Genomic DNA, 16,062 nt, shown 5'->3' with positions numbered 1-16,062 from the left:
ATCCCCACAGCAGTAGCCCAATACAGTATTGAAATCATATTTGTTTGACTGTGTTTCCTACTGAATTTGTGGTTATTTATACTCCCATCTTTCTGCTCCTGTGTCAGGTGCCTCAGAGGGTGTCACCCCCTCACTCCAGCCATCCCAACAGATAAACGCTCACCCTTGCCAAGCTCAACTCTCTTCCCCAGAAGGCCAAGGCCAGCCTGAGGATTTGGTCTCTAAAGGAAGGTGACAGCCAGCAAGGTTCCAGGAGCAGCAACCAGCATCCTCACCAGAGCCAGGGAGGCTGGATCCCAAACCATGTTAATGCTGCTGAGCTCTCCATGTCACTCAGCCCATTTATTCTGGCTTTTGTGCAGAAAAAGCAAATGTGACCTAATATTGAATAAGCCCATTTGTGCTGGAAGGATGCAAAAGGAGATTACTCAGCAGGAATGTCTCCAGAAGGCATTGCCCTTTGTGACTTGTCTCTGCACAGAGCTTAGGATGAAAAGTGCTTTAAAGTGCTAAGTACAAAATATGCATTGGCAGGTTAGAGAAGAGAAAGGTCTCACTGAAGGAAACTGAGGTAGATGAAAAGGGAAAGAAAAAGAGAGAGAAACAGTGGGTCATTCTCCTGAGCTTTCTGTCTTGAAAGAGAATCCACATTGTAGAAGGGGAGAGGACTTTGCAAAACAAAAATGTAAGATAGTACCAGCCTATTTTCAGACTGTATGTGAAAAATTAGATGTCAAAAACCTCACAACCCCCCCATCAAAAACCCAACTCAGCTTTACTCATGCTCTTTGGGTCAGCTTTCTGCAAACTTCCCAAGTAAAGTCTGCCAGCATAGGCTCAACATTAACACTCAATTGTTAGCCATGAGCAGAATGTATCCCATCTCTTCAGCCAGAATGTTTCCCACCTCCCATGCCCGCCAGGAATCCTGAGGAGCTCAGCTATGTAAGCAAGATGCTTTTCAGCTCTAGATAGTAAAGAAATCTCATGTATTTACAATGACAGAGTGTACTTTGGTTAAAAGATAAACATACCTTAAATGCCATAAACTTGTGATATGGTTTAGGAGCCCAAGCATAGATCTCTACAGCATTCTTTAAGGCAATCACCAAGAACTTGATTCTTTCATATTTCACTAAAATGAAAATAAAATTCATTTAAAAAACATTCACTTTCTTTCCAACAAGACCAAACAACTAATCTCCAGGAACAGCTTCTCAGGCTGTCTCTCTATTGGTTTTCATTTGGTACAGCGTCCATCTCATACATATAGATGAATACCAAATTTATTTGTGGTTGTAGTCTACCCATACTATTAAGAGAAACTGTCATGTCAGCTCTAAGATTAGAGAATAAAAATGCATCCCTCCAGACATTTTTTTCCAGAGAGTCCACTCACCGACTTTGTAGTGGATGCATCCCTCCAGGTCCCCGACCGTGATCCAGCCCTGCTTCTTCTCCACTTCAGGGTCGTTGTGTAAAATCCTGTTTCTCAGCCAGGAGAGATAGTACACGCGCAGCTTGTTCTTCTTTCCTGTTGGCGAACGAAATGTCTCTGTCAAAGCAGCACGTGTGTGCATGGGAAATCTTGAGATTTCAGCGCTTATTTTCACTTTTTCACTCAGAAGATGATTCACTCACAAGACGATAAAATTTAACTTCATTTCACAATGAAGTTGAAAATAGTAATTTAGTGCAGTTTTTTTTTGTTGGTCTTTTTTCTTTTTTTTCCTTTCTTTCTTTCTCTTTGGAAATAATGTATAGAAAGCAGAGCCCAGATGTCCATCTCCCAGACTGCAGGTGGATGCTGGCAGAGCTGGGATCTTGCTTCGCACAGGCTAGAGATGCTCTTTTTCCTATAAATCAGCGTTCGCAGAAAGATGGTCAGGCACAGTGGGGCCACAACCCCAGCTCTCTTACAGCTCAGGTTGTACCCAACCGCTCAACTACTTGGCTTCTTTCCTACTTTTCTCCTTCATACAACATTAATTTCACCCTGGAACCAACACACAAGCTCCTTGGTCTGCGACAGGCAGTGCTATTTGCTGAGGAGCCCAGTGCTGGGCTCTGCAGTGCTGAGGGACTGCCAAATTTCTGCACAGCGCTTGGATGGCCGTGATCTGGCTATAAGCCCAACAAAGAACACCCAAACCATAACCCAGGAGTCTTTCTCCTCGTGGGTTTCCACAAGTCCGCAGGGCTTGTCCTCAGAACCATCTCAGAGGCTGGTACTCCCTGGGCACTGCTACCCCTGCCATCCTCGTACAGCTGGATCCCTAAAACCACAGGGGAACTGCAGAGCAAGGGAGATGACAAGCTGCATTTTTAAAAAGTCCTGCCTGAATGGAGGAAGCAGGAATTTGCCAGCAAACACAGAGTGGCCAGAGAAGTGGTGGATGCCCCATCCCTGGAGACGTCCCAGGCCAAGCTGGACGGGACTCTGAACAACATGATCTGGGTGAAGATGTCCCTGCTCATGGCAGGGGTTGGACTGGATGAGCTTTGAAGGTCCCTTCCAACCCAAACTGTTCTATGATTAAGCAATTTTCCTAACTAGCACTTCTGCTGTCCTCCATGAGCTTTGTGGGGCAGGTATCAGCAGGAGAAGGTTCTGCTGTGGCTCCATAACCCATGTGCTTCACGGGGATGCTCTGCAGGGATAATGCTGGGTGCTTTGCTGGGAGACTGGACTACAGAATTTTTGATTTTTTTTTTTTGCCAGAAATCATCCCATGAGCCTGATATGAGAGCTCAGGAGCTCCTGGTTGAACTCAGGACAGTGACAAGCCTGTGGCCCTCATGATGCTTGGGGCACCATGAGCACAGCCCAGGTCTGAGCTGGAGTCCTGAAGCTGTGGTTCATGGCTCACTTGGCTAGAGCCAAACAGACCCACCAAAAGCCTAGCTTGCTGCCCCCTCAAGCCATGCCTACCCACCTTGCTGGGCTATCTGCCTGTCTCCTGCACCTTCCCTTCCCTGCTAAAGGTGGACAAAGCAGAGCTGGAAGGCAATGGAAGCAAACTGCTCTTGAAGGCATTCTTGAAGATCTAACACCTTTGATTCTGCAATAAACCACCTCCAACCTTCCCTGGGAGCTCCCCTGACAGCAGAGGGCAAGTTTTGTCTGAGCTGGATCACTTAGGGCATACATGTGAGAAGGTGAGCAATGGGGTAAGAGCACATAAGACATACCTGATATTGTCACAAGGACGTTAAGACCCTCGAGTACGTCCATCTGTTGAAATCGCCGTCTGTTGATGAGGTTGTAGACCTTCCCTTGCCCGCTTCGATCCAGCAGCATCAGGCCGTTTTCTGTGCCCACCAGCAGATTCACACCTGAAGAGGGGAGGGCAATGGGCACTAACAAGGACAACACCTCAAGCTCCTCTGCTACCACCGAGAATGACCCATCTCAGCTAAAGCCATGATCTTCCCATCAACATGAAGGGTCACCCTTACAGCACAGGGACATGGGGACATTAGTCTTGCCCAGGATGGAGAAAGGGACAATGAGAGGCAAGGGCTCAGCTTCACAATGATGCCTCCATGTTTCATCACCAGTCACACAGTCTGGAGAGCTTTGCTGAGGGGAAAGCTTGGAGCTTACCCCATAAAGCAGCGCAGAGTATCTCCGAGTTGAAGCGCTTCTTGTACTTTCGTATCTCCGGGGTGTCACTGTGTGGACGGATGTTGGTGGGGTTGACATTCACCACCGAGATCTTCCGGGCTTCGTTCAGTTTGGCCTGCTCTTGTCTGAGCAGCTCGCTGGTGAACAGGGCTGGCCAGGAAACACAACAAGACAGGGACATATGATGGATTAACTCTTCCTTCACCTTTTTTTTGGGATAAGAAGACAATATTTCATTTATTTCCTGATGGGGAGTCATCACTATGTTACAAGCTACCAGTCTGGAGAGGGATCATCAGGATTCTCTCAAAGGTTAGAACCAAGCCCATCAGCAGGTGATGTTCCCAAACCTCCAGCTCTGCCTACCAAGCTGACCAGCAATATTTGCTGCCCACCTGCCCACATCCACCTGTTTTCAATGACTTCTGAGCAACTGCCAGTTTTTTGGAGAAATTTCCACCTCCCAGTTCTGCCAGGAATATTTCTCCTGGCTACCTGAGCAGACGAGTGGGTGGATTTCTGCTGCTCCCTGTTATCTCCCAGACCTTTCTGGTGGCATTTTGCTGCTGGGGGGAGAAGGAGTTGGATGGAAATGGAAGAGCACAAGGATGCAACATGAGCAATGTGTGGACAAGAGTGAGTAAAATGTGGAAGAGGTTCAGTGGGGTTAGTCAGGCTCTACAACCTGGTTTCCACAAGGCTCTCCCCTCTCAAACTGGCCACATTGCTGCCTACCAGTGGCAGATGACTCTTCATCCTCATCTTCATCTTCATCAGTAGGCGAGGTCTGATACACTCTGGTGTCCACAAAGGGGGTGAAAGAGGCTTTGGTGCTACTTCCCATTCCATACTGGAAAACAAACAGCAAAGAGAGAGCTCAGAGCACAGAAATTACAGTAACTTTGTGTATGTGTGTACATGTAAGACTTTATAATTAGCAGACACAGAACCTGCCCCTGTGGTGCCCTTTTCAGGCCCTCTATGAACTCCACCCCCACAACTCATCAGGAAAAACATTACACCGGATTTGTGAGTGCCCATAAGCAACAGAAAATGAGAGAAAACGAGCGGGGCCCAGCTCTGCTCTGTTCCTGTGGGCAGAAGCACAGCACAGCCATGAGACCAGTTAGCGGAGCAGCCGCAGGGCCAGAGGCAAAAGTCAATGCAGGTAAAAACCGATTTGTCTGCATGTAATACACCCACAGGCAGGGAAGGCTGGTGGTGCTTTAGGAAAAGCTTTTGCAAAGGGAATGTTTAAAAATGCCTTGGATACTCAGGGTCGTCAGGAGATGGGATTCCCCACATTGCTCCATCCCCCCCGGAGTCTGGTCCTCAGCACACCTCATGCAACTTCAGTGAAGTGTTCTACATTTTCTAAAGCATTGCAGGTGGGATTGCAGAAAGAGCCATTTCTAAGCTAAAAAAACATAACCTGAAGTTATCATAAGGAATGTCACAGCCAAAACTTTGCTAAGGAATTCAAGGAGGAACAAACCGCAACATCATGTTCTTTTCTTTTTAAAGCCATTGCTTTGTTAAAGCAGAAAATGGGGCTAAGACCTTCTCTCAAGCAAAAGGAAATCCTTGCCTTGGGAGCCAAAATGACATGATTTTTCCACCTCGTTGAGCAGTTATTTTTTCCTACTCCAGTATTTACCCAGGATATGTCTGACCTCTGTTAAGAGCTGCGACAGCAGCAAAACCCAATTACTCCACAGCAGCAGTACTGCTCACACTTTTCTTCCTCAGGACATTTTCCTTCCGGGAAATAAATCTTCCTCAGCTCTCACATCACTGAGTCCCCAACCCCCAGGCTGCTCCCCATGCCCAATGTCACCACCACAGCCCCGGTGCTGATGACTGCTTTGGGGAGCAGCCTGTGCCATGGGAAGATGTGACACAGGGAACCCCTCCACCCCAAAACATCCACACCAAAACTGGGCTGGCCTCGTACCTGTCCTCTGTCGGGCCACAAAGAGATTTAGCGGCAAAAAAATAATTGTGTGTGGGAGCATCCTGGTGGTTCAGACTTATCAAGGTGGCACTGAGGTGAGCCAGTATCCATGCCCCTTGCCTGCCAAAACCATGCAGCACCTCCCACTGCCCTCCCATCTCCACATCTCTGCCAGCCCACCCGTTTCCATGGAAACAGGATGTATTTCCAAAAAGTACAGGGTAACTGAGACCCATGGAAGGAGTTAACAGCCTGCGGCAGGGAAGGCTGCAGGGACAGACAGCACATTTACATGCACAGTGCGGCCGTATTTGTGTGTGCATGTAAGATAAACTCACTACTTTGTGCTTCTTTCATATCCAAGAAAACCACTTTTTTGTTTGTGTGTGGGGTTTTTTTTCCATCCCTGTGCTGGATGTGTGTTCCATAAAGCACCAACAATTCAAGTAGGGGAAACCTTAGTGGTTACAGGGATGCTTTCCAGATGAGAGCCAGGTTGCTTTCTGACAAACAAATTACAAAAAGCCCCTCATCCCAATACACTGAGCATTTATTTTCTTTGCTCAGATTCAGCTGTTCTCCTAAGAAGCTGGCATTTTAATATCTTCTAAGTCCCTTATTTAAATATTAAGGCCTCATCTTCCCCCAGGTTCTGTTCAACCTCCCATAAACCTCCACGGTGGCCTACAGAGACAGCATCGAGCTGCAGGCTGAGGTTGTGCTCGCTCCCTTGTTTCTGCTCACAGCACCATGAGTCACCTGGAAGCCTGCGAAATAAATTCCTAAGTTTCCACTTACACCCACTCCCAGCTCAGTCAGCACTAAAATTTCAGTTTTAGAAATGCAAAAGATCTTCTTGGTTGGTATTCTATAAATGAGTATATTTAAACCAAATCCTTGCCCATGTTTAAGCAGTCCCAGGATGACTGTGGAAGGTGCAATGTTCAGATCAACTCTCTCATCGTCGCTTTTAAAGGCAATGAGGAAACAAATAAAACCTTGAGGTCAAGTCACACACCATATGTTCTTATGTTTTATCAATGCACAATTCCAAGCAATTCTATTTTTATACTGCTAGTAAAAGTAAACCAAGAAATGAGGACCTCATTTCTATGAAAGAGAATATGATGAGAGAACTTTTGATGTATAACCAACAAAATGGAAAGAAAAAAAAAAACAAATAAAATACCTTATTTAGCACCAAATGGGTTAATTTCTCACGGGAAAACAGGACTATGCGTCTGGTTCCCACAGCTGGCAACAGTAAGCAGGACACATTGGTCCCCTCGTCTTACGTGTCACATCTTACACTTTCTAGGACTTTTTACACCTTATACAACGTTAATATTCAATTGTGTCCCTGTAAAACAGCTACCAGGGAGAAATACTTTGCCACGACTGGAAACACACAATTTTAAACACATGCATATTTTTGCTAATTGGAAGAACTATCCAGAATTTTGTTGGCTTTGGTTTTTGCTCATCTTGAGTCACACTAAGTACCCGAGATCACACGGATGGGCCCAGTTCAAGTTGACAGCACCAATGGCTCTTGTAATTTTCTCATATTTCTAAATGCCAAAAAAAACCCAGGGACTTTCACATCAGTTGGCAGCATTCAAGCCATCACCACCAAAACTCCAGCTGGTGGGCTTGAGAGAAGACCTAATGTGCATTTCTACCATCAGCCACAGACCCATATAGCAAACACCCATCAGATCCCCTTGTATTTCCCCTACACTCACCCACGTGGACCAGAAACAGAGAGAGAGAAGAGCCAAGAAAGCCAGGGAGGAAAGCAGGAGAGCCCCTTTACGGGGCAGAGATGTTAATACTTGTTTAAAGCAATGCAAAAGGAGAAAGAGGAGCCCCCCCACCACCTACTTCAGGCACCGAGTCCATGTCCTGCGCATGCGTGGAGACTCGCCCCAGGGCCTCGGTCGGTGTGCCCGCTGGCGAGTGGCTTTGCTGCACCAGGTCAGGGAGATTGATGTGACCTGCAAAGCCATTGCTGGCTGTGTGGCCAGAACGCTTTTTTTCACCAGAGGTCTGCAGAGACACAAGGCATAAGGAAGAAAGAGAAGGGGGAGGGGGAAAAGGAGGGAAAGAGAAAAAGAAGAGAAAAACAAAACAAAACAAATAAAACCCAGTCGTTAGCAGTCCCCCAGTTCCCAGAGCAAGCGCAGGAGAAGGACCCTCTCTATTTCCACCCCCATGCAACCTGGCAAGCAGCAAACCAACCCACCTCTTCACCAGAATAAAGACAGGATTAATCACAAAGTCAGTACAGAGTAATTAGCCACATTACAGCGAGAGAAGCCTGACCACTGTCATTTTGAGACAAGGAACATAGGGCAGATTCTGCTCTTGCCACCATGGGCGCAAAACCCATGGCCAGCTCTCCTCCCATGTGGCCTCCAGCCGCATCAACAGCAGAATATGACCCCTGGATCCGCGTTAGCCTGGACGGCTTTGCACAGCTCCGGCAGCGAGTAGCCTGACTGCAAATGCCAACACAGCCCCCATCGCATGTTTCCGTAACCCAAACCAGCAGTGAACAGCCGCAGCATCGGCAGAACCATCAGCATCCCGCTCTGTGCACAAGGTTCCTGGGGCTTCCCTTCCTCTCCATCCTCACCTTGTGCAAGGCAGACGCTGGGAAGTTTCTCCCATCCCTGCTTATCATTTTGAGATATTTGCCATTTTGATGAACCCCACCTATCTGGAGCACATCAACGAGATTGCTACACAGATTTGTCCCTTTACTGGGATTAGTGGAAAACTCCCTCTGAACAGGGTCACCATGTTTCTGACCAGTCCTGACACCATTTATCTTTTGATCACTCATTACCATTACCTTCAACCACCTTCTGTCCTACCAAAGAGTGAAAAACCCCTTGCTCAAAGACCACTGATCTCAGTGAGTCCTCTGACCGCTACACCAGTGTCTGGGTGCAAAGCACCCAGCACGAGGTTGCAGTCTGGGTTTCTTACTACACTCCCTCCTCCCAAAGAGGTTTCCCAGCTGCTTGTCTTGCCTGCGGCTTTTAGACCTTTCTGCATCACTGTTTTCTCACATGGTCTTGCTGGTGTGGCACGTATTTTACAGCTGCAATGCTAAACACCAAGTTCTCTTCAGAAATAGCTGCCTGTTACAGCGGTGACTTGTTCTCAATCGCATCACCTTCCCTGCTACAAAGATGCGCAGAGGAGCTGCCCAGGCTGCGAGACCCTACCCTGAACAGCTCCATGACAGCAAGGGATGGGATGGGGTGGGCTGTGCATTGCTGCCCACCCCCAAAACTCCCAGAGAAAGGCAGCAAGCACACTGTGACTTCTTTTGCTAACTACTTCCTCTCTTTCAAGTTGCATTCATTTTTTTTTCCCTTCATATGTGAATATTTTACGTAAACGGAATTAAGAATTAAATGCTGCTCAAGTCCAGTTTACATTTGATCTAAACATGCCTTGTGATAGCTGACTCCAAACCTCCCTCCTTCCTTCTCCTCTCCCATCCACCTCCTTTACATGCTGGCAGGAGAGTGACTCCCCTGTTTTACTAACTGTCCCCTAACCAGGAGACCTGCAACCCATCTGCGTTTCCAGCAGCATCACCAGCACGTTCCAGCAACCAGGAAACCAAGAAGCACCAGGGGAGATCTTCCACAGCCAAATGAATGTGCCTCCTTCACCTCACTCCTGCAGCACCATCCATCAGGACCGCTCCCACCGGTGCTGGGGACAGGGGTGCACATCCCGCTGGGATGCCCAGTGCCCCCTGCAGCTGGCTCACAGGACAGCTGGCTGGCGGGGATGGGGACTTGGACCTCCGCGAGCAGGACCAGCACCTGGGAAAAGCCTCCAAATGCTCTGCAAACACTGCACACGTCTTGACAAAGGTTGGGAAGAAGAGGGGAAACTTTGGGCCAGGTTCCAAGTGTCTGAACGAAGTGCTATAAATCGAAAATAACTTCTGTTGCTTGGAGCTATGGTGGGATTACGGCAGAGTCATTTGTATGGGCCACTTCCCCACCATGCCCTGGCATTACTATTCACTGCTGTTTGTAGTTCTGAGAAACATATGCACTTGTCACATTTGCTCCGAGTGTAAATTGTATTAATGAGAGCACTAACGAGCACAATTTACTCAGTCATTTTGTGTTCCGGACACACAGCACTGTTAGTTTTTGTGCTTACATGGGCAAAACCTCCTGAAGATGCTCCATGGAAATATTTGTTTTACAACTTACCTCCCTCACCATTAAAGTCCCTTCCCTTGAAATATTGCTAAACGTATCTGCATGGGAGGTCTCTAGCCCGTGGGTTGTCACCATTCCCAGGTTGTACGGCTCATTGTTTCCAGGAATTCCTGTTGGTCTGAGGACAGAATGCAAAAGCATTAATGATGGATAGTTCCTTCGCTGAACTAGATGAGAAATCCTCTAATACAGTATTACTTCAATAAAGGTAAGCCTTTGTATCCCACAGGAGGAAAAAATTAGAAAACATATGCACTTACATTCGTGGGGAAATTATTTATGCTGTTAGAAATACAGGACCAGGGTCAGGTTGATACACTACAGACAGAGCACAGAGACCAAAGAGAAGCACCTTCTTCATCCCAGGGTGCCCTACAAAGAGCACTGACAAACAGGTAACAAGGAGTTGCAGCCTCACTCTACCTTACATAATTTTTTCTACTTCAGAAAGTTAAACCAAAAAAAAATATTACTCCCTTTATTTTCCATCTCAACACCTGAAAAAAGAGCAGTGCATGAGAACACCTAAAGACAAAAGACAACAAGGGAGGGATGGAGTTCAGAGGTGGTGCAGGCAGGAGTACTGGTTGGTTCTACAGCTTTCTGCTGTTTTCCGGGTAGAGATGTATCCCTAACCCATTATTTCATCTTGAGTTTATTTCTGTGCTCCTTTCTCAGGACAGACGCTGGAATTCATTCTCATGCATATTAGATTTTAGGACTGCCTGAGAGTGCATGTCACAGGTGGTAAGCAGCTACCGTTACTTTATTATTATGCTCTTAGCAAACCAGCTGCTTAAATATAATTCAAAACAAAACAAAAAACAAATGCTGAAATGCCTCTGGGTATCCCAACCCTGCCTGTGTCCTGGGAAATGCCGACGGTGGTTAAGAAGATGTTGCTGATGAGACCTGTTACTTTGCCTTTATAAGCCATACAGATCAGTTGCTTTCCATCAATATGAAATAATTCACTCTTTAACACATCATCCCCCTGCACTCCTACTTGTCAATGCCCAGGGGCTCATGAGGGAGCTTGGTAACGTGAAAAGCCAAATCAAGTCCACATTAATCAAGGGGGTTGCTGGTCTGACGTGAGATGTGAGCACTGGGGACCCCAAGGTGAGAATGGCTTGATAGTGGATCCTCAAACATACAATTGGGCAGGCGTCACCAAAGCACCCAAAACAACAGTGTCCCATAACTCTGCGGCACCTTTCACATGAGAAGCTCACACCACCTTCCTTCACTTCAACACCATCAAAGGATGTGAAAATCATAAAATCATAGAATAGTTTGGGTTGGAAGGGACCATCAAAGCTCATCTAGTCCAACCCCCTGCAATGAGCAGGGACATCTTCAACCAGATCAGGTTGCTCAGAGCCCTGTCCAGCCTGGCCTGGGATGTCTCCAGGGAGATATTCCCATCTACCACCTCTCTGGGAAACCTGTTCCACTGTTTCACCACCCTCAGTGCAAAGAATTTTTCTTCATGTCTAGAGGAAATAACACAATTATTCCAGTTTTAGAAATAAGAAAGCAGAGGCAAAGGAGGTGAATTTTGAGACCATACAGGGAGTGAATGAATGGCTGTGGTAGCCCCAAGGTCCCAAATTTCAGTGGCATCCTGCGAGAAATCCCTGGACGTGAACAAGCAGTGGCTTGTATTGCCCCGAGAAGAGGGAGGTGAAGAGAGTCATCGCAGTCTTCAGATGGAGAAAAGGTGGAGATGGAAGAGATGGAAGGAGTAAATGGTCCCCCCATTCACTGGGACACAAAATGATGGATGGGCTTATCCTGCAGCAGGAGAGACCTGGACAGAGCTGGAACCAAGGTGTGGATGAAGTCAGGTGCGTCCACTCTGGCCAAAAACCCACTTTGCTCATCAGCAAACAGGTTCATCACTTAGAGTCTAAGTTCACTGAATGTGCAGTGTAAGTAATTCACTTTTTCCCATTAAGTATCTAGTTTGAACCACAAAGAAGACCTATCTGAGTAAATTATCCCTTACAACTGTGATGCCATTCCCAGTGCCAGCCACCAAACACCAACGTGCTTTGGACATGTCCCACGCCACAGCTACTGCTCCTCCAGACCGAGACACACCACGGTTTCACAGTTTGCCCCCCAGAATGAAAGCGCTCCTTACATAAGCCGTGGGATGTCACTGACGGGCACGGTCCCATCGTGCGTCTCGTTCTCACCATCCTCCTCCTCCTCCTCACTGCTTTCCGACTCCTCGCTGGAGGAGGAATAGTCAGTCACCTTCTTCAGGGGCCGATTGGTTTCTTCGATGCGCAGCTCCCTCAACTCTTTCGCTAAGGCCGTCAGATCCTAAAGGGGATGGGGGCAACAAAACAATAAAGTGACGGCTATTATATTTAAAGTGAGGAGAATGTCATGTACATCTCTTCAAAAGCCAATGCTAGCAGCACGAGCAACGAGAAATAGCTTTACAGAGTTGTTACAAACATGAGACGGACGTAAGACAATGTTTGTAGCATGTAGCATTTATTAAACAAAACAAAACTGATTTACGCTCACTGAAAAAAAATAGCCAACCTCTTCTTTTTCTGTTTGGAACGTGTATGTGCATATATATACACACACTTATATGTATATACACGACAAAATTGTATTTGTTGGAAAAGGTGAAGTTCAATCACCATCATAGTAAACTGGAAAACAACGTCATTTCAAAGATTGGCTCGGAGAATTTCTCCTGCAGGGTCTTCTCTTCTTTCAAACTCCTCAAAGAAGACCCTGTAATTGTATTTATTCTGTAATAAATGCATTTGGGAAGGAAGCAATGACAGCATCTCCCATGGAGTGGTGCAATCCCCACACCAAGAGCTGCTTCCGTGGTGAGTCTCGGCTGCCAAGAGGCGTGAGGAGCACAAGGAGAAGCGCCCAGCTCAAAAAATAAAATAAAATTAAAAAAAAAAAAACCCTCAGCGGGACCCATTAAGCACTTTATGTGAAATGTGGCAGCCTACAAGCTAATGGGGAAACAAAATAAATAAATAAAAAAAAATCTTTGAAACAAGAAAAACAAGATAGGAGCAGTCTCAAAGCCTAGTAGTAATTTTTCAGTTTACCATGACTTTGATGAGGTCTCAGACCCGACAGTCATATAAAATAGACACTGCTATTTCAAAACAAGGAACATGGCAGGCACCGTGTAGAAAAGAGACTTTTTGTTATCTTACATGCTTTTATAGCAATGCAGGGGGAAGCAGTAGGGCAGAAAAGCATGAGAGCTCGAATTAGAATGGGTTAGAGAACTCTGTCGCACAACACATGCACATGACGAACAAAGCATCGCAATTGTCAGTCTTACCATTTCTCCCTATATTAGTGACCGAGGTAGGCATCAGTGCATTCGGTCAGAGATAAAGGATTAGGGAGAAAGAAACTCATTGAAAAAAGACTAAATTCCACAATTGTCTTACGGCCATACTCTCATTCACTGCATTTCCAGTTTACCGTTCCAGCAGGGCGATTACGGCAATATTAATTACGGTTGCAAAGGGAGCTCTTAAAAATCTATCCTGTCGACACGTGAAGAAAACGATGGAAAACCTCTACAGCTGAGATGCAAACTCAGTTTATTTTTCAATTGTGAAGCAGGAATATTTTGCAAGCAGTTTGTAACTCCGGTGAGTGGTGACCCACACCTCCCGGCAGGCTCCCATCAGTGACAGCCCCACATTCTGCTCTCAGGTCTGCCCTATTTTTTAAAAAACAGGATCGATTCCTGCTTCCCAGCAGGAATATCCTGTGATGGGTATTATATATCCCTCTCCAAACACTCTCTGTACTTTTAGAAAAAGGTTCTTTATCATGGTTAAAGAGAGAATATGGTACCTAAAGAGTTTATTTTCAACGTCAACATGTTTGGGAATGAAATACAGTCAAATCTGCAGTCACGACAACTAATTATTTTAATTAACACTGTAGCAACTACTATGATATGATTGTTTCTTAAATAAGAATCAGTGAAAATTACAGCAGCTTAACAATGCTTTCCATTTAGAGTATAAAATTCGCTCTTTATTGAGCACTTGCCTTTGAGTTGGATTAAAGCCTTCTCAACTTTAAAAAGGACTTTAGGACTGTGTAAAAGCCTCTTAAAACTGCAGCTGAAATTCCTGCAGTGCAGGACTAGCCATAAATCCTTCCTCATCACAGTGATGGACTAGGAAAATTACTTCTTTTTTGCACCTTCCATTGTAATGTGTTTCAAGTCACCCTATCAGCCTTCTTTGGCCATTACTAGAAGACAGTCAAGTATTTTAAAAATCAGCTTAATTTTTTTTTAATAACAAATTTGGAAGTTATAATACCAATAATAGTCCCAGACAATATCATCAGATAACTCATACTTCCTAGTTAAAGCTTTGCCTCAGGATGGTTAATTCTTTGATGCTGCCATTTTCTCTAAGTAATGAGCACTTTGTAGGATTAAACAGCCTCACTGAGTTGCTCTTGGACCAAAACCAACCCGACAACTAGAAAGAAAGTGTTCTGTAGTTCGACGTGTTTGAAATGTTAGTATTGAGGGTGACACAGTACACAAGTTAGCAGCATTAGTGGTCTTTAATTACTTTTAATTATGATGACTTGTTTAAATTTAATACTTGCTGAAATCAAGTCAGACTGGTCTCCAAAATCACATAGCTCATTGAACTTGAATTTAGCACACACACTGCCTCTTTTTAGACACTGATTTATGTGCTTTCTTCTTAACAAAGCACCTCATTAAACAAAACGCATTGCTCATGTTTTATCCAAGAAAACAAGTTAACTAACCAGCAAATCTTTCTTCTTTCGTATTTTCTATTTTTAGAGGAAAAAAGCTGTGGGAAAGGCTACTGAAACTGGTGTTTTCCATTACAAACCAGTATCAGCAGTGTGTGCATAGCGATGCACGTGTGAGGCAAGTTAAACGCTAAATCAGGAATGTTTGGTCTTTTCCCATGAACATTTAAACATTCACCATCGCCAGATACACACACATTTAAAATATTATCATATGGTGAAAACAGGTGCAATTTGGAACTCTTATTTTGTAAGAGGAAGGGCAAAGACCAGCATTGTCCATCAACATCTAAACTAGCTCAGCTGACTCTGGTTTTACAGCTGATGGTCTGGTCCATGGAGAAAAGGAAACTGAGGGGAGACCTTCTCGCTCTCTACAACTACCTGAAAGGAGGTTGTAGCATGGAGGGTGTTGGTCTCTTCTCCCAAGTAGCAAGTGATAGGACAAGAGGAAGTGGCCTCAAGTTGCACCAGGGGAGGTTTAGATTGGATATTACAAAAAATCTCTTCACAGAAAGGGTTGTGAAGCAGTGGAACAGGCTGCCCACTGAAGTGGTGGAGTCACCATCCATGGAAGTGTTTAAAAGATGTGTAGATGAGGTTCTTAAGGTTATGGTTTAGAGGTGGACTTGGCAGTGCTGGGTTAACAGTTGGACTCTACCATCTTAAAGGTCTTTTCCAACCAAAATGATTCTGTGAGAATGAATAAGTTACTATATTCCACTGCTCTGTTTTCCTTTATTTGCAAAGTTCCTTAATTCAAATTAGCCTTAAATTGCATTTCAAACGTAACTCAATGACCCCACTGAAATCAGCAGGCAGCGGGGGCTGCATCTGAGAGCAGAATGTGGTGAGTGGCGCAGGCTGCCCCAACCACCTCCACCGGCACCAGAAACCTCCATTTTCGCTCTTTCTCTTTTAAATATGCCCAACAACAGCAGCACCATTTGCTCAGCGTGTGAACATTGGTTGGGGTGCTCCTTGCCACAGCCTCCATGCAAGTGGTCTGGCCAGTGGGTTTCAGAAGAACCCACTGGCATCGCCGCTCCCCTCCCCGCAGGCAGGCTCCCGACGCCGAAACGTGATCGTTCACTTTCCCATCCGACCCGAGATTGTATCACCACCTTTTCAATGTCAGCACCAAGAAAAACAGTTTGATATTAAGCGCTAACTAGTCAACCTTGCATAGGCATGACCCACTGAGAAAAGATATCACTAACCTCATCTATAGCTTTCTTATAGCTCTGTGGGTAAAGGAAGAATAATCAGCATCAGAGGAAACAGATCGGGACAGGAAAAAGCCAGAGGAAGGGCAAGCAGGTTAGAAATAAAATTAGAATTGTTAGCTCAACGCTGTGGAGTGTAGAGAAAAAAAAACATCATCAACAAAACATTAATAC

The 16,062-nt window shown here is 45.6% G+C and overlaps 1 protein-coding gene across 22 annotated transcripts in view; it reads right to left on the bottom strand.

The window, feature by feature from the left end:
• TNIK (TRAF2 and NCK interacting kinase) overlaps positions 1 to 16,062 on the bottom strand; it is a 159,461-nt gene that overhangs the window by 5,054 nt on the left and 138,345 nt on the right. For 8 of the 22 annotated variants that reach the window (XM_065073861.1, XM_065073865.1, XM_065073869.1 and 5 more), the window contains 7 exons: positions 11,991 to 12,175; positions 9,833 to 9,959; positions 4,364 to 4,478; positions 3,608 to 3,778; positions 3,193 to 3,336; positions 1,400 to 1,534; positions 1,035 to 1,135 (listed from right to left, as the gene is read on the bottom strand). In XM_065073861.1, coding sequence (XP_064929933.1) covers positions 1,035 to 1,135; positions 1,400 to 1,534; positions 3,193 to 3,336; positions 3,608 to 3,778; positions 4,364 to 4,478; positions 9,833 to 9,959; positions 11,991 to 12,175 — 978 coding nt within the window. Of the gene's footprint in view, positions 1 to 1,034; positions 1,136 to 1,399; positions 1,535 to 3,192; positions 3,337 to 3,607; positions 3,779 to 4,363; positions 4,479 to 7,466; positions 7,632 to 9,832; positions 9,960 to 11,990; positions 12,176 to 15,882; positions 15,907 to 16,062 lie in introns of all 22 variants that reach the window. The other 14 variants (XM_065073853.1, XM_065073858.1, XM_065073864.1 and 11 more) reach the window with 3 other exon arrangements.

Source organism: Columba livia, chromosome 9 (assembly GCF_036013475.1).
Source record: "Columba livia isolate bColLiv1 breed racing homer chromosome 9, bColLiv1.pat.W.v2, whole genome shotgun sequence".
NCBI classification, from domain to species: domain Eukaryota; kingdom Metazoa; phylum Chordata; class Aves; order Columbiformes; family Columbidae; genus Columba; species Columba livia.
The sequence above is the reverse complement of the archived record's forward strand: the minus strand, read 5'-3'. Positions and strand labels throughout refer to the sequence as shown.